The following is an 18,826-nucleotide window of genomic DNA, read 5'->3' on the forward strand; positions in this document are numbered from 1 at the left end:
CTGAGCTAGGTTATAATCATGCTGTGTCAAGGACCCACTGTTTGATTCCAGGTACATTTAACTTCTCTGGCTCTCCCTGCTCTTCTCTGGGTAGAATGAAGGGACTAACTAAAGCGAGGCAGACATGAAGTTTGGTGCAGTAGCAAGAGCCTGCTCTTTTACAATCAAGCAGGGTGAATCTTAGACCTTGGCATCATCATTTATAAACTATGTTCCTTGAGCAGCTCATATCATCCACTCTGAGCCTCGGCATCTCCTTCTATAGTACCCAGTTTGTAGTGGTGGTGTGGGTATCAGAGATAATGTAGATTAAATAGGGAGCTTCGCATGCAAGCAGGGGCTCTATAATTGTTCCCTATAATTGTCATCATAATCATCATCATCTTCATTTAAAGTCCCTCCCAGCTCTAAAACTCTATGCCTTTATGAAATGTCCTCATCTAGGAAGATGGTGTGGTAAAATAGGGCAACGGCCCGATTTTGTGTAAATGCGCTGTCTAATAAGGACAAGAGAAGCATAATTGCCCCTAAATAATTGCTCTGACTTTACCACAAGCTGTCAGAAGGCCTTAATTGGTCACTCTGTAATGACTGTGGCCATCTGCATTCGGGGTGATTTAGCGATGGGGCTTTGCCCAAGCAGGGGCCTCAATGATTAGAGCCAGCCAGGGTGATATTTCTCCCTCTGATGGGAGTAGTGGTGTGTGGTACAGGAGATTATCTCATTCTCGTTGTAATGACCTATCAGTTGAACCCAGCCAAGAAGAAGCGGTGGTCACAGACAATGACTATGGATTTTTTTCTTTTTTCGAACATAGTGTTCCTGCCCAAACAGCAGCATATTTGGAGTGTGATCATGCCTCTTGCTTTCTTGTCTTGTTGCCCAAGAAAGTCTCTTTTGGAAAGATTTAGTCCCTCAATTAGGGCAAATTGATTTCTGCTTTCTACAGAGTCAGTGTACCAAAGAGAAGTGGGAAAGGGCGAGGGAATCCATATTAATCTTTGTGCACAAGCAAGAAAAGACCTGGAGCATTTTTTAGCCTTCTAGCCTCTGGTTGTATGTATGTAGATCATCTTTTCTCTGTATTCTAATTTCTCCTGCCTACAAGATGCCAGACAACATAACACGAAACACACTTCATCTCAATGAAGTTCCTGGTGACAAAAATCAAAGTGATGGAAACAGTGTTTCCCTAAGTGTACCAGCACAAAAGTCATTTTTTTCACTCATTCATTCATTCATTCATTGAGACAGGTTCTTGCTCTGTCATCCAGGCTGGAGTGCAGTGGCTCGATCATGGCTCACTGCAGCCTCAACCCGGTTCAAGCGTTCCCCCCACCTCAGCCTCCTGAAGTGCTGGGATTATAGGCACAGTGCCTGGCCCAGAAGTGAGTTTAAGTCACACCTAAAATATTACAGGTGGTTCAGAGACTTTGCATTAAAAGTAACACTGGATAATGTGGAGGGAAAGCCTTCTCTTTTCAATTCTTTTTCATTCTTCTGATCACCTCAAATGAGGAGCCTTGGTTGGTTTTCCACAGCTCCCTCCTTGATGAAGAGAGGGCAGACTTTAAGCTCATAGTTGTGGAGAGGCAGGAGTATCTGGTAGAAATCTAAAATCTTACAACAAATTCTTATTTGTTGGAGATTTTTAATTATTAGCTCTTTATTAGAAATGATACCAATTTTTCATCTATGGTGTTTAAAGTTTCCTTTTAAGATAAAGTTAATAAAAAGTTTACCTTGTAAAATTTAGTTGACTTTTAAAACAACTAAGTAAATTGTAGTAAAGTAGATGAATGTGGCAAAAATCTAGATGGTAGTATATGATTGTCAGAAACTGGGGAAACACAGCTAGAAGAAGGAAACCATCATGTTTCCACAGCAAACCCAGGAATTTACTGGCCGTATGTCTAATCCTTATGCCTTTTCTTTTTCTTACCAGTTACACTGGCTAGGAATTCTAGTACAATATTGAATAGATGTTGTGAAAGCATACAGCTTTTCTCCTGATCAGAGGAGGAAAGCATTCCACATTTCATCATTAAATATGATGTATGCTGTAGGTTTCTTTTGCAGTCTTCGTAAAGGACCCCAAGCCTGATTAAAATCAAGAGACACCAACATTGAGGCTGAGACTTTTAGGAGAAAGAGACTGTCTTTGATATTTATTCAAAACAATTTATCCAGACTTGGGGCAGAAATCCAGCCCACATTAGGATAAGCAAGGAGAGGAATTTGCTGTCTTGTGTAATAAGAGCATCTAGGAGTCTGTCTGCTTCAGGCACGTGGGTCTAGGGAACTGAAATGTCATCAGGACAATGTTTCTCTCTCTATCCATGTCTTGACTCGTATTTTTACAGGTTGGCTTCAGTCTCAGCATATTCGCCTACCACCTCTCATCACCTCGTTTCACCAAAGATGTCACGAGTGGCTCCAAACTTAGGGCCAACCAGCTAGCAAAAGGAAAGGGCCTCATTTTTCAATAATCCTGCAGAATATTCTCAGGACCCATTATTTGAACCAAACAAGGTCACATGACCATCCCTGAAACAATCACTGTGGCCAAGGGAATGGAATGCCCTGACTGGTCAGGCCTATACTACATGTTGGACCCAGGGAATGGGGTCAGCCCCACCAAAGTCTGATGGACTGAGAAGGGAAGGGGCAGTGTCTCAAATAAAAATAAAAATATTGTTACCAGAAGATGAGGGAATGGTTCCCAGTCAGGCATAACCACAAATGTTCACACCCTTGGACAGAAGATCTCTCTGTGTTCCAGGTCGTGGCACCATCACTGGACCTCTTTAAGCCTTAATTTCTCCATCTGTAGTACACAGGTGATGAGAACACTGCCCTTCTTCTCCCTGTCTGAAAGGTCTAGTGAGGCAGTGTACAGGAAAGCTGTGTCTAGACTGTGAAGTGCAGTTCACATGTAAGGGAGGAGTCATAAGGATGACTACTAAGCAACTGTTCTCACTCTTCTGTCCTCTTCTGTCTCATAGAGCACCTGAAGAAGCCTCTTGAAGACTACATGGCCCTTTTCCCCAGTGTGAGGATTCTTCGAACCAAGAAACGGGAAGGGCTGATAAGGACCCGAATGCTGGGGGCCTCAGTGGCAACTGGGGATGTCATCACATTCTTGGATTCACACTGTGAAGCCAATGTCAACTGGCTTCCCCCCTTGCTCGGTAAGGGAGCCCCTCCCACTTGGAGGGAGGCAAACTGCAATGACCCAGTGCCAGTGGCCCCCTCCTGCTGCAGGGAGCCATCCATAAGCCTTCCCTTGCCTGTTCGAGATGCCCCCAGCACAATGCCAGGTGCCATGAGGGATTCAGAAGTTCAGGAGTGCTCAAAATTAAAATCCAGCCAGTCCTGTCCCTTCATTTCACAGAGAAGTTAAGACTCAGAGAGGCGAAGTGACTTACCCAAAGTCACACAGCACATTAGCATCTAGTGACATGACTGCTTTCCTCAGATTACTTCATTTTATTGCAAAGCAAGCCCATGCTGTTTGCTGTTAATAGCCAAACTGTGGGGGACATCATCATGTCAACTTAGAAGAGTGACCATAGACTGTGCTGCCACTGTGAGCCAGGCAGTTATAAGCATTATCTAATTCTCACAAAACCATGCAGGTCAAAAGTATACCCCTTATGTAGTAAAACAAACTAAGATTCTGAGATACTGAAGACTCACTTGTCCCCTTGAGCCATAAGTGTCAAAGTCACCATCTGTCGGGCTCCAAAGTCTATTCTCCTTCGCGGTTCTACATTGCCTCCCTGTATTCACTTCCTTTTAAATAAGAGTTCCTGGCAGATATCAGGGAAGGGCTGTAGAGAGGGCAGCGTGATCCAGTAGCCCTCCACCACAGCCTACAGAGAGGAGGGAGATGGGAAGACTGGAGGCTGGGTGAAACATGCCTGAATCAGGCCTGAATCTTGAGGAGTTCGGTTTTGATGAGGGCAGTGTGCTGGTGCTGAGAGGCAGACATGGAAGAGGAACTGTCCTGTTGAGACTGGGAGTCAGGTGAGGGACACAGCCAGGGCTGGAGGCAGACTGGGGAAGAGTTATCATTCTGGAGAGAAAAATGAACTTAAGAAAGGATGGGTAAGCTCTGCACTACAGAATGCTTAGGGAGCAAAGAGGACTGAAGTTTAGGGCAAACTTGAGCGTGCATCAGAATCACCTGAAAGACTGTGAAAACACAGATGCTGGCCCCTATCCACAATTTCTGATCCAGGAGGCCCGGGGTGGAGCCTCACAAGTTGCATGTCTACCCAGCTTCCAGTGATGCCAGTGCTGCTGGTCCAGGGACCACACTTTGAGAAGCACTGGTTAGGGAATGCCACCATTCAGGGGAGAGGACAGAAAGCAGAACCCACACAAACACACAGAAAGATAATCCCGCAAATCTGTAACACAGATCAGCAAGGAACTTTCTTATTAGATTCTGTACTTCTGACCCCAGCGGTCTACGATCTTACTGGGCTGGAGAAAGGATATAACCCAGAATTCCTGGTAAACTGTTTATTTAATTAAACCAAGAGATATTCTGCATTTGCCTCTCATTACTGAAAGAAAAAAGAAAAAAGCCTCACCATAAATTGCCTAATTTATAGTCCTGAAGGAACAACCCATTTGTAGGGTCATACAGTGACTCATAAAGAGAATGAAGTGGTGGGGCTCGAAGCTGAGCTTGTAGTCTAAATAGCCCTTAACTCTGTTTCTATGGAAATATATGAGGGCAGTTTTCATAATCTGCAGACATACATGGAAGAAACATCCCCTTGTTGGTTTTTGTTGTTGTTGTTTTGTTTTTTGCTTCTTCCAGTAGAAATGTGAACCAGTGATGTAGATTTAAAAGTCTGTCCCTGCTAATGTCAGCAGCTGACAGAGCGCATCATGGCTTTTGTCTGTGAAACCATTAACACCTCCATGCATAGCTCACTCTGCCTCCTTTGGAGAACACACATTTCTGAGCCTGAGAAGGATTCATCCTCCCTATGGGAAGCCACTGTTGATCATCATTTCCTTTTTTATCATCATCATCATCATCATCATCATCATTATCACGGCTCTCATAACCCATTCACTTTCTCAGCCACATTAACATTTGAATTTGACCATTGCCTGGTAAGGTAGGCAGACCAGGCATCATTATCCACTTTTTGCAAACGAGAAAACTGAGAGGCACAGAGTGAGGGAGATGCTCAGCCTTCCACTCCCACTTCTGAGCTGCCCTCAGTAATCCTGGTCATGGAGAGTGTCGCTGAGTGCTGACTATGTGCCAGAGGCTGCACTGAGTGCCGTGGCTCCATCATCCCACTTGGACCTCACAGAGGCCCCATGAGATAGGTGCTGTCTTCCTCCCCTTTCTCAGCAAGGAAACAGAGGCTCAGAGACATCAGATAGTCTTATCGAAGATTATACTGCTAAGAGGTGAGAAAACCAACCAGGATTTGAACCTAGGCATTCTGTCCCCAGGTGGGCACAGTGCCTTAGAACACTGCCTTCCGAAGCTACCTTGACCTCATGCCTCCCACAATCAGCCAGCAGCCAGCAGGGCACTGTGTCCTCAGCCCCAACCCTCCTTGGACATGAAGTCTGCTGAACGGCCATGAACAATTAAATGGGAGGCCCTACTCTAGATCTTTCTCTGGAGGAGATTCTTAAGCTTCATTAAGAATCCCCAGGGAATCTGTCCACAAGGCAAATCCAAGTCAACCTCCAGAGATTCTGATTCAATGGGCCTGGGTCGGGGGCGGGCACGTGAGTTTTTTAAACACACCCCCAGGTGCATCTGGCACTGATGGCCCCTGATCCACATGTGGGGGTATACTGCCAAAAACAGTATTTCTCAAACTCTTTAAACCATGTGCCCCAGTAAGAACTACCTTGGGCATCTCAATCCAGTACACAGATGTACACACTCATGCAGTATGACTGAAACATGTTCCTGAAAGAGTATCACCTGTCACAGTATCCCTTATCACCTGAAATGCAGCCTGATATTTAGTATTGTTTTTTGGTTCATTACAAATGCACTTACAATCAATTTCATGACCCCACCTATGGACCGTGCCTTGCAGTTTAGGAAAAAGCAAAAATGCTGTTTTCTTTCCTGGAAGAAAAATGTGCTATCACTTGATGAAGGAAGCTTGGGCCCCAGGCAGCTGCTGGCTGCCCTGGCCCTACCAGGCTCCCATTTCTGAGCCTCGAATTTGACTTCTGGCCCAAAGCAACCAGGCATTGAGCACAGCGCACTTGTCTCCCACAGCAGATTGTCTGACCCAGTAGCTCACTGTTACCCCCCAGCTGTGGTCAGGGCTTCTTGGCACAAAGAAGAAGGGCAGAGCAAACCAAAGCTGGAATTGTGTTGGTAGGTTGGACAGACTCGATTTTCTAGAATCAGCTTCTCCCAGGCCTAAAAGGGACCATAAGCCATCTAAGTCAAGACCCCCCATTTGCCTTTGGAATCACCCAGCCTATGGCATCCCTGCAGGGTGTTGGTCCACCAGGCTCTGCTTACATACCTCCAGTCTTGAGGAACTCAAACTTCCTGGGGCAGTTCATTCCCCCATCCATAGTTCCGATGATTGAAAGAGTTGAGCTGAATTCTTGCAAGGAGGGCCATTTGCTCACTGATTACAGCCTAGGGTGCCAGTGAGCTGTTAGGGGCACATAGTCTGCTATGAAGGAAAGTGCTGGGGTGCCTACTGCTTTGGGCCGTAAATCAAGCTCAGGACTTGGAATGAGGAGCCTCGCAGGACTAGAGCAGGGGCCTTCCCAGAAGGAAATCAATCTTTTTCCATAGTGGTACTGATCATTATGCTAATAATAAGGCACGTATGCTAAGCATTTTCAAACATACTGTGTTCAGTCCTCATAACCTATGAGGCAGAGCCTCTTCTTAACCCATTGCATAGAGGAGAACACTGGGGTTTGGAGATATTATTTGTGCAGCTGCCTCAGGGCCCCATGGAGAGTAAAAGGACTGAGATGAGAGCCTCGGTCCCTCTTGCTTAAAGCTTGCGGTCTCCCTTCCCCTCCATGGATTGTCAAACTGAGGGTTCAGAAATGTTAAAAATACAAGTAAGCTGCAGAACAGGATGGTGCACTTAGCTGCTCCCCCATCCTGCTTCATCTGATAGGCATCTCTTGGCTTCTTCAGACCGCATTGCTCGGAACCGCAAGACCATTGTGTGCCCGATGATTGATGTAATTGACCATGACGACTTTCGGTACGAGACACAGGCAGGGGATGCCATGCGGGGAGCCTTTGACTGGGAGATGTACTACAAGCGGATCCCGATCCCTCCAGAACTGCAGAAAGCTGACCCCAGCGACCCATTTGAGTAAGTATGAACAATCCTGGCTGGTCCCAGTGGCTACCCAGTGACCACTCCCAACACGCACACAACTCAGGATCACCATCTCCCTTAAAAGCCCAATGCAGAGGGTCCAGCTTCCCAGCCCCACTTAGTACCAAGTGTCAGATATCCCCAGCCAGTAGCACCATCCCTCCCAGCTTGTAACAACCTCAGCTCATGGCCCACCAGGCTGGTCTCCACCTTGCCCACTTCTGCACAGTTTGCCAGGATTGTCAGCAGGGGTGAGTGGGTCTCTCATGCTCTCTTCCTCAAGCCTGCCATGTAATTATAACCATCATCGTCACCAAGTGCCCAGCCCAGTACTAAGCACATTACCCTCTGATCCAATTTAACCCCCTACAACTATATATGGTAAAAATTATTATCCATGTTTTCCAAATGGGGACACCAATGCTCCAAGAGGCTAAGTAATTTGCCCAGGTTACTAGGTACAAATGCAGGTCTGTCTGTCTGCCTCTGGAGCCAATTTTCCCATCATACTGCTATACCCACTTGGAAGTGTAAGGAAAATAGCAGTTTGTCCCACAGCAGAAGTTTGCAGGCTAGGGGAGGGTGATGGGCTGGACTCATAGCATCCTAGAATGTGAAGGCTGGAAGGAACCTACCAGTGAAGAACTCAACCCCTTGCAGATGAGGGACTAAGGCTCCAGAATGAGGAGCTCTGTGAGTGGCTAAGACAGAAATAGAGCCCAGCCCCTCTCTGGTGCTCCAAGCTCTGGAAGGGGCTTCTCCCCAACAGTAGGCTCACTGTCCCTGCAGCTGTCCTGTGAGCTGTTCCAGTTCTCCTGCGACACGTGTGGAAAAGATCTCTGGATACAAAGCCGAAGCCCAAGCTCTCCCGCTGTATTAGTTTCCTATGGCTGCTGTGATAAATTACTATAAACTTAGAAGGTTAAAACAACACAAATTTATGCTTAAAACTCTGGAGGTCAGAAGCCTGAAATGAGTCTTACTGGGCTAAAATCATAGTGTCGGCAGGGCTGCATTCCCTCTGGATGCCTTGGGAAGAATCCATTTCCCTACCTTTCCTGGCTTCTAGAGGATGCTTACATTCCTTGGCTCGTGGCCCCTGCCTCCAACTTTAAAGCCAGAAGGATAGAATCTTCAGATCTCTGTTTCCTTCTCCCCGCTTTCCTTCATACCTCTGCTTCCTTCATCACATCTCCTTCTGACTCTGACTTTCCTGCCTCCTTCTTTCACTTATAAGCCCTGTGATTACGTTAATGATATGTGATTCCATCAGGCTCGCCAAGATAACCTCCCCACCACAAGATCCTTAACCTTAATCACATCTGCGAAGTCTCTTTTGCCACATAAGTAACATATTCACAGGTTCTGGAGATTCAGACACTGCCATAACTGGGGAGTCGTACCTCTCACCACAGTTTGGCCCTCAGTGAACCACATTTCTCTGTGCCTTACTCTCCCCATCTGAGAAGCAGGACTGTTGGAAGCTCAGCCATCTTCATGGGCATGGTGCATACCCAGGGCTCCTGAGAGGAACCCCTAACACTATGGGCCCCAGGGCAGGCTCAGAGATAGAAAGAGTTGGGCTCTTTGAGGAAATGAAAGGTGGCCGGGACAATGGACCAGCCTGAGCCAAGAGTGGAGAGCAAGAATGGATTCCATGTCTCCAGCAGCAGGTCAAACATTTGTGGTCTTCTCTTGGCCTCTTGAACACAGTTGATCACTACTATTAGATCCCTTCCTGGTCCAAAGATATGATTTAGCCATGATCACATTATGCAGTCTGCCCCACCTTCCGTGTACCTCAGAATCAATCCTCAGTTGACCTAAATCCTTGTAGAATAATACCAACACCAGGTCGGCCTGTGTTGGCAAAGCAATTTCTACTGACATTATTGTGCATGATCCTCATAATAATGTAGGATCCTCAGGTCTAGGTAGAATTACCCTCATTTGACTGATGGAGGCCTTGAGGTTCAGAGAGGAAACAAGACTTGTCCTAGTTGACATGACTGCAGAAGCTGAGGTTAGAATAGGCTGCTCCAGAAAATGGAATTTTCAGGGTAACCAAGGGGGTAATTAGAACCTCCTTTATTGTTTGAACCTTTGCAATGAGCAGACTCATTGAAAGGTACTTAAGGACGGGTCTTGGCCCATCGTTATCCTCATTGCACAGTAAGGAAAGGCTAAGACCAGGTCATACAGCTGGCTAGTAGCAAAGGCCCAGCTAGTGTCTTCTGGGGCTTCAGTCTCCTCATCTGGTTATTGAAGTGGTTGGCCTCACCAGAGAACACTGGCTCTTGACCCTAGCCACACATTGACATCACCTGGGGAGCTTGTAAAGACACTCAGGCTTCCCTCAAGAGCAGTTACACTGGAGTCTGGGGGTGGGATGCAGGTATCATCATTTTTTAAAGCTCCCAGGTGATGCTGATGTGTGGCCATGGTTGGCAGTCACTGGTGTAGATGCTTTCTGAAGGGCCCTCCATCCTCTCCCATGATTCCTTCCAGAAGTCTCTCTTCTGCTTTTTACTTGGACAGAACCCTAGGAAGTGGCCACTAGAGAAATTCTGGTCATTTCCTGCACAGCTTCCCACCTTCCCACTTGATGGTAGAGTGCCCAGCAAGTGGGCAATCTACAGGCACAGCATGGTGCAAGGATGTTTAAAAGACATGGTTTCAATGGCAGACCCCACTTTCAGTAATAGCTTATCCACTCACTATGAGCAGATTATTTAACATTTCTGATTTTCAAATATCTCCGTCTGTAAAGGAGACTAATATTAGAGCTTTGTGAGAGCTGGAGATGGTGTCAGTAAAGTAAGTAGCACACACTGGACACTCAGAATTGTTACTAGTATTGCCAAACACAGCAGAAACCAGAACAGGCTGGGCAGAGAGGCCTCTCTCTGGAGGCAAAGCCTCGAGCATCCCAAATGCCTTACAGCTGATATCCTGCCTATTCCATGCAGCCCCTCGGCCCCGGCCCCTGCTTTGACCGAGGCTTATTTTCATGTGCTAAGCCTTGAGTTCAGTCTCCCATGAAGCACCAAGTCAGAAACACTGTCAGCCTTTCCAAGCGTTAGATTTGTGGCTCCAGCCAAAAAAAACCAGGACCCCCCAATCTCCAGAAGACAAAGGGGAGCCAATACTAATAACACCTTATTTTCTTATAGTACTGGGTACTTTTAGAAATATTCTAGCTGTATTAATCCATTCTCACACTGCTATAAAGAACTGCCTGAGACTGGGTAATTTATAAAGAAAAGAAGTTCAACTGACTCACAGTTCCACATGGCTGGGGAGGCCTCAAGAAACTTACAGTCATGGCAGAGGGGGAAGCAAACACATCCTTCTTCACAAGGCGGCAGGAGAGAGAAGTGCTGAGCAAAGAGAAAAAAGCCCCTTATAAAACCATCAGATCTCATGAGAACTCACTCACTATCATGAGAACAGCAGCATGGGGGTAACTGCCCCCATGATTCCATTACCTCCCACCAGGTCTCTCCTATGACACCTGGGGATTACGGTAACTACAGTTCAAGATAAGATTTGGGTGGGGACGTAGCCAACCGTATCACTAGCAATGTGGGATAGGAAGTATAGCTATCACTCCATTGTTTAGATGGGGAATAGGGCTCAAAGAGGTTAAATCAGCACTGTCCAATATAATACAAGCTGCGTATGTGATATTATTTTCTAAGGTAAAGAGAAACAGGTAAAATTCATCTTAATAATGTATCTTATTTAAACCAGTATACCTCAAATATTATCGTTTTAACATGTAACCAACACTTTAAAATTATTAATGAGTTCTTTCATACTCTTTTCATCCTAAGTCTTGGAAATCTGGTGTGTATCTCACACTCACAGCACATGTCAGTTCATACCACTCACATTTTAAGTGCGGAGTCATCACCTGTGGCCAGTGGCTTCCTTCCTGGGTAGCACAGGGTTAATGGTTAAACGCTGCATCTCAGGTCACACAGCAGGTTAAGGAAAGCAGAAATGAGAGTGAGGGTTCCGAATTTCTCACGCCCTGTTCTTTGCATGCATCACCTGCTTCTCGAGTGTTCCTGCCTGCCTGGAGGCAGTATATTGTGGTGGCGAGGGGTGTGAACTGTGGCTTAGATTAGAGATTCACATCCCAGCAGTGCTGCTTTGTAGCCATGGGGCCTTGAGCAAGTTCCCTGTCTGCACACCAGTTTTACATGTGTAAAATGGTGATGATAATGAGGCCTGCCACATGAGGTCGAGGTGAAGAGTAAATTCATTTTATTAATAAATTAGCTCCGTACAGCACCCGGCATATTCAAGCCCTCAGTAAATATTCAGGGGCTCCCCTTTTAAAGGAGTCCTGCCTGTGCTGTAAAGGCTCATCTGCTACTGGAAGGAGGAGCTGCTTGGGCAGCTTTTGGGTTAACTAAGAGCTTATTCGATCAGCCCACTTCCCATGAGCTTGCACTTCCAGGGACCAGGAGGAGGAATGGAGGTTGCTGCTGGAATGTTTGGATTTGAGGGTTTGGAGTTTTCCAGTGCATCCAGACAAGGATGCAGCCACTCTGATAGCTTTTCACACAGCAAACGCTGGTTGGCCCCTACCAGGTGCCAGTCTTGTGCGAGATACCCTGGGGGACGCTGACAGTCAGCAGCATGACGTTTCCTCACTTAGCACGGTGCCAGGAGGACTTCCTGTTCCCGTGGGTACTGCATGATTTGTCGTCTCTGTGTCCTTGCTGACGTTTTATCCTCCCCTCAGTGCCTTTCCCTCTCCCAAATTTCCTCTTGTCCAAACCCACTTAAATGCCACCTCCCCTGAGCCTCATTCCTTGACCCTTGCCCCAGCCATCCTCCTTACCCCAAAAGCTGGAAACAGACACACTCCTTTCAGATTCCTGTAATGCTGTCTCTACCTCCCGGAGTCCCTTATGCACCCTCTGTCTTGAGGGGGCTGCCCCACTACACCAACATCCCCTGAAGGACTCTCATTGACCTCGAGATTCTTCCAGCACCTCCCTCACAACTGGCACGGGATGAACAAACTCATTAGAGAATGAATGAATGGAGTTAATCTTATCTCCCAGTTTAACTGAAAAGACAGAGACAGTGGCTTCTTCTGTAAACACCACAGCAGAACAAACGTCCATGCCGGCCTACTGAGTAATAGTTGTCAAAGGAGCATGTTCAAAAACACAGAGCCCTAGGCTGCCTCCCGCAAGGATTGTTTCAGCACGTCTGAGGTGGGGCCCAGCAAGCTGTATATTTTTTCATCTCTCTAAGAGATTCTACAACACAGACAGGCTTGGAGAGACCCAACTTGGACCATTTAACTAGTGAGAGGACTAACATGTACATATTTATGATGCAGCTACAGGGCCCATGTGGACAAAGTACTGTGATTTCATTTCACAAGTACTCTTAGGTGTTAATTGTGTAAAGGAACTTCGGGTCCCATTTAGTTAAAATGTAGCTCTTATGAAAGGAAGTTGTAGGAAAGAAAGGGGGATGCCTGGAAGGCCTTGGATTCCCTGGAAGACACTTGGACTGTGTTCAGGGAGCAGCATGGAACACCGCCACTGGAGGAATGGCATTATCGGGCCACATGAGAGCATGTGGCCAGGACATCTGCACCTTCACGCCATGTTCTTCTTCTCTGACAGGTCTCCCGTGATGGCCGGTGGACTGTTCGCCGTGGATCGGAAGTGGTTCTGGGAACTCGGCGGGTATGACCCAGGCTTGGAGATCTGGGGAGGGGAGCAGTATGAAATCTCCTTCAAGGTGAGCCAGCTCTCCAGATGCCCCGTTCTTGGCACAGCCTCCTGAGTGCCTGTCCCAGTAGGTGTCTCAGCTTCTGCCTGAGCTTGGAAAGACTGGAGGCCTCAGGGTTCTGTAGCCCTTCTGCCCATCAGGTGAAGAAGACAGGGGCTCATGGGCCACTCTTTGTTGTGGGGTGGGGGGGTGTGGGAGGGAAGGGGAGTGCTCTCCAGCTGCCAAAGGCTGGTCCTCACCACAGCTCTGACTGGCATTTGCCTTCTGTCTTCTTAAGATGTTGGAATAAGGTCTTGCTTCTACTCAAGATGGCAGGTCTGAGATTGAGATGTCCAGCAAATAAGCAGTGGGCCAGAGAAGCTAGGAAGGCCAAACAGGATACGTAGGCCTAGAGGAGTCCTCTCGGTCACCCCAAGTTTTCCCTTTTGTACCTGTTGCTCTAGGAGTTTGACAAAGACCGGTGAGCATAAGCTCCAGTTGTAAAGTTACAAAGGCCTGGATTCAGATCCCAGCTCCATCATCAGGAGCTATCTGACTTTGGGCAAGTTAGATCACCCCCCCTGAGCTTTCTTTCCTCATCTGAAATAAGGGAATCATAATACTACCTAGCTTACAGAGCTATCGTGAAGATTAAATGAGATCATGTCTAGAAAGTGCTTAGCATACAACCTGGGAACATGACCAGCAATTAATAATTGGTAGAAATTGTTAAAGTTTCGGTGAGTAAATATTTACTGTAACCTACTTGACCAGCCTATGGACTCTGGAAGCTTTCTGACAGTAGTGGTAAAGGAGTTACTAGTTAACTAATAACTAATTAAGCACCCAAACTTCCAAGGCTACATTCTCCACTTTATTTGTGGGAGTCTGTCTTGTTCTCAAGTGACAGCTTGGACCTTCTGAGGGGAGGGTTAGCTTGTCCCATGCCCTTGTGGCCTGTCAGAGTCAGCTTCTAACAGCTTAGACCCCTGGCTAAGGCATATCCCCAGCCCACAAGGGACAGATAGCACCATTACTGATCTGACCCCTGTGAATACACAACTCTGATGCCCCCTCATCGGGCCTCAACTTTCAGTGCAAAGGACCATTGTCAGGCACAGTGAATTAAGGCTTTGGTATTGGTGCCAGAGTGCCACGATCAGATCCTAGCTCTGCCGTGTCCTGCCAGCTGTGTGATCTTGGGCAAGGAATCCTCACCTCACTGAGCCTTGGTTTCTACTTCCATAAAGTCGGTTTAATGAAACGTTAATCCTCACAGAGTTGTTGAGAGGATTAAGTGAGACCATGCTTATTAGGTGCTTCTTAATAAATTATCCTAAAGATTATTATCGATACATTAATATTATTATCTGCAACAGTGGTTGAGTAGTTCAGAACTGGAGAACATAAATTCTTGATTAGCCAAAAAAAAAAAAACCTACAATTCTATTGATGTTATTTAGGTTTGAAAAGCAGTTTATATCCTTTTTTTTTCTTTTCTTTTCTTTTGTTTTTTTTTTTTTTTTTGAGATGGAGTTTCACTCTGCTGCCCAGGCTGGAGTGCAGTAGTGCGATCTTGGCTCACTGCAGCCTCCACCTCCTGGGTTCAAGTGATTCTCCTGCCTCAGCCTCCTGAGTAGCTGGGACTACAGGCGCCCGCCACCACGCCCAGCTAATGTAGAGATAGGGTTTCGACATGTTGACCAGGCTGGTCTTGACCCCCTGACCTCAGGTGATCCACCCACCTCGGCCTTTCAAAGTGCTGGGATTACAGGTGTGAGCCACTGTGCCTGGCCAGTTTATATCTATTTTAACCACCAGAGTTCTGAAGTTGTCTCCCATAAGGAGACCAGCCCCCTAAATAAAATTAATATTCACATAAGGGTAATATTCAAAATATGTAACAACTGTGATGACACAAGCACATCCAGTCAGAACAGATACCAGCTATAAACAATGGTGCATCCACTCCAGCGTGTAACAAGTGAAGTTCAGTCCTGATCATAGCTAACAGGACAGTGTGCCAAGCCCTTCATACATGCTGACTTGTTTAATCCTCACAACAACCTTAGGAGAGTTGTATCATTATTATACCCGTTTCACCAGGAAGGCAAGCAAAGCTCAGACCAAGGCCTCGCACAGCCGGAAGAAGCAGAACTGGGGCCCAAACGCAGGTCTGCTTGACTCCAAAGCCCACGCTCTGACCTGCTATTTTTGTTGTTGTTTAAATCATACCCAGACTGTTCTGAAAACCTGCCATGTTTTATGGACCTCTGCCTCACCCTTTCTGGGATTTTTTTTTTTTTTTTTTTGCCTCTTCTGGGATTATTCCTAATTTACTTGGATATTCTGCAATTTCTTAGTTAATGGAATTAATAACAATCTAAGTCGGAAGTGGCAAATAGGGCCAGGAATGGTGGCCGAGATGGGAGGATCTCTTGAGCCTAGGAGTTTGAGACCAGCCTGGACAACACAACACGACCCCATCTCATTAAAAAAACAAAAACAAAAAAAAGAAGGAAAGAGAGAGAGAGAGAGAAGGAGTGGGGAGGGAGAGAGGGAGGGGGAAAGGGAGAGAGAGAGAGAGAGAGACACAGCAAATAGGTTTCTACTCCCTGCCAGGCCAACTCTGATCCATTGGTAGGGGCTGCCCCAGGTGGGTGTTGATATGCATTCTGAGGCTGCTTCCAAGCTTATCAGCAAAGAGTAGTCAGTGGGGGAGGGATCTTTTTGTGTTTCACTCACCGCCATATCCCAAGTACCTAAAGCCTGGTCCAACACAGAAAACGCACTATAAGACCAATTTTTATGAGTCATAATTTTTATTATTGTATTAAATCTTTTCTAAAATTATATTTATATAAATATCTTATAAATATTCTAAAAATATGTAAAATGTATAAAAGTCTAGTAGTTCTGATATAACACTGTCAGCCATAATTCTGGTTATCATTTTAAAATACTACATATAATAAAATAACTAAATTCAAGACCAGCCTGGCCAACATTGTGAAACCCCATCTTTACTAAAAATACAAAAATTAGCCAGGCGTGGTGGTACATGCCTGTAATTCCAGCTACTCAGGAGGTGGAGACAGGAGAATTGCTTGAAGCTGGGAGGCAGAGGTTGCAGTGAGCCGAGATCGTGCCACTGCACTCTAATCTGGGCGACAAAGCGAGACTCCATGTCAAAAAAAAAAAAAAATCAAAAACCTTTATCAAATTTTAACTGGGATTATTCTATTTTTCTCACTTATTTAGAATTATTATTCTAAATTCTTATAAAGGCATTTACAATAAATTCTAGTCCAACATTGCTTTTCATAAAAAAGACTCCAATAAATATAAGTATAAAAAATAATACAATTAGAAGTATACAAATATATATTCCAATTTTATTAAATATCATATTTTTTCCAATCTACAACAGACTTTATTACTATGAAGTCTGTATTACTGTATAGAATCTATAATATCCTCATAATAATCCTATTAAAATATTGTATTAAATACAAAAAAAGACACCATCAAAAACCCCCTGCATCCTACTAATGAGAACTAAATTCAGTCCAAAACATATTTTCCAAGAAAAGGCTAAAAAACACACTAGGTCTGATACAACTACAACTAAAAATTACCAACCTTCCTAAACAAGAGCCCTTCTAACTACAGATGGCAATCAACATTAATTCTTATCAACACAACCAAACAATTTATGACCAAAAACTTTGTGAGACAAAGTGGCAAATGTAAGAGGCCATGTTTGCCCATTTCCCTTTGCTGGGAGAATTTCACAAAGCCCCTGACTCCGGGACACTGTGCAGCTCTCTGGAAAAATGTTTTAAAGGCAAAACAGGATAGAACGCATGGTCCCCCATGTCTCTCGCCTGAGTCACTACATTCCATCAAAGATAAATGACCCTAGTCCTCGCCTTTCTCTACTCATAAAATAACACCCGACAAGATTAGTGACTATGTTTCTGTAATCTGTAACCAGATGTACTCTAACACCCAAACCTTGATGTAATTTTACACATACTAAATCTTCACCACCTATGTATAAACTAAAATACTACGTTGGAGGAGTCAGAGAACCTTTCTAAAAGCCTCCTCCCAGGCTAGAGGCCTTGGTCTATAATCCTCAATAAGACTTCTAAATAAAACTAACTTTAATTCTTTAAAAGCTTCATTTTTTTTTCTTTAGTTGACAGCAGTTAACAAATATTGGCTGAATACTCCAAGTAAGTGTGTCCCTGGCCAGAATCAGCCTCCAAGCTCCTAACTGGCTCCTTGCTCTAGAAGACCCCCTTCAGAACCCCCTCCATGGAGAACAGTGAATGGAGAAGGATTTGCACAAAGGAATTTCTAAACCAGCCCAAAATGATTTCATTCTATGTGTTTCAAAGACCCATCTACTGATGCTCATCAGGCAATTATGGCAGAACAAATGGCATTTTTCTCCACAGTTATTTACAATAGACTTGGTAATGAAGCCATATTGGAAGTATCTCATCCGGGAGGGGGAAGGAGGCTGGCTTACATTTCCATTTGATCCAATTATGTCCGTCACTCTCCAGAGGAAATGAGACAGTGTAATGAGGAGGCTCCTGAGGTCCGGAAGGGAGACTTTTCTCCCTGGGCTTTCTCTCTCCTGGCTTGGAAAAGGAGAGTTCCTGGAGCCAGCAACAGCCCATCTGCCAGTGCACTGTCTCCCAGGACCCTGTGGAAAGACTGCCTGCAGGGCTGAGGGGAACAGGTGAGCCCATTCATCCCTGGCAGCGCCCTGCTGGAATGCAGGTGTTCTCTTTCAGCCAGAGCTGGCATTTACGAAGGACCGAATTCCCTCTGATTCATCTCTGCTAAGATCCCTTTTCTTGGTGACAGAGAGAAGCCCGGTCTGAAAGGCATGAGTGTATTTTCAGAAATTAAGATCAATCAACACGTACCTTCAGGGCTGAGGGCTGATTCCAGACCGGATTCTCTATCCTGATGAGAAAATCCCCAAAAAGTATTCCAACAGCTCTGAAATTTCTAGAAAAGTCATTGACTTTCACTTTCCCTTTCCCTTTCCCTCCCTCCTTCTCTGTCTGTCTCTCTCAGCAGAGCAAAGTTCTCACATGGAAGTCAGAATCTTCCCAGTTCTAGTGGTTGGACAAGTCTTTAACTCCATAGCCTAGCCTCCAGCTAGGTTCATGAGCTGGCCCTACTGCTCTCTCCTTTCCCCTTTTCCTCTTATCCCATTGCATTAGTCTGGATTCTTGCTTACAGATAACCAAAACCCTAGTCAATCTGATTTAAGCAAAAACCAGAATTGATAGGCTCACATAACTGAAATTCCAGGGTAGACCCTAAGGCTGGGCTGGATGCAGGGACTCAGTCATCTCACTCGGGCTAGGTCTCTCTCAATGCCTAGTCCCTATTTCATCTGAGTTGGCTTCCCTCTCAGGTGGGTTTTTTCTCATGGAGATCCTCAGCAGCCCATGGAAGGCGGGTCTGTTTTTTCCATCATCTTGTACAAGTCCCCAGGTTGAGTCTCATTGGCCTGCTGGCCCCATGCCCATCCCTGAACAATACTGCAATTGGTCACCTGCAGTCACATGCCCTGTGACTGCAGGAAGGTGGGGATGGGCTAGTTACCCAAAGGAAAGTCCAGGTGCTGTGCCCAGAAGGAGAATGGATGTGGGGCAGAGCAAACCATAGATGTCTTACCCAGCCA

At 45.7% G+C, this 18,826-nt stretch overlaps 1 protein-coding gene and 1 long non-coding RNA gene across 6 annotated transcripts in view; one reads left to right on the top strand and one right to left on the bottom strand.

Annotated features, from left to right (window-relative positions):
* GALNT10 (polypeptide N-acetylgalactosaminyltransferase 10) overlaps positions 1–18,826 on the top strand; it is a 231,330-nt gene that overhangs the window by 183,674 nt on the left and 28,830 nt on the right. For all 3 annotated transcript variants that reach the window (XM_034960842.3, XM_063604274.1, XM_063604275.1), the window contains exons 5-7: positions 3,007–3,192; positions 7,176–7,359; positions 13,023–13,140. In XM_034960842.3, the coding sequence (XP_034816733.1) occupies positions 3,007–3,192; positions 7,176–7,359; positions 13,023–13,140 (488 nt within the window). The remainder of the gene's footprint in view (positions 1–3,006; positions 3,193–7,175; positions 7,360–13,022; positions 13,141–18,826) is intronic.
* The window catches only part of LOC129393035 (uncharacterized), a 156,192-nt gene that overhangs the window by 127,106 nt on the left and 10,260 nt on the right, over positions 1–18,826 (bottom strand). For 2 of the 3 annotated variants that reach the window (XR_010112137.1, XR_010112136.1), the window contains exon 2: positions 10,685–10,745. The exons of the other annotated variant lie outside the window; for it this stretch is intronic. This is a non-coding gene — a long non-coding RNA (uncharacterized LOC129393035). The remainder of the gene's footprint in view (positions 1–10,684; positions 10,746–18,826) is intronic. 3 annotated transcript variants of the gene reach the window in all.

The sequence above is a fragment of the Pan paniscus genome, chromosome 4 (genome assembly GCF_029289425.2).
Source record: "Pan paniscus chromosome 4, NHGRI_mPanPan1-v2.0_pri, whole genome shotgun sequence".
Taxonomy (NCBI): Eukaryota; Metazoa; Chordata; class Mammalia; order Primates; family Hominidae; genus Pan; species Pan paniscus.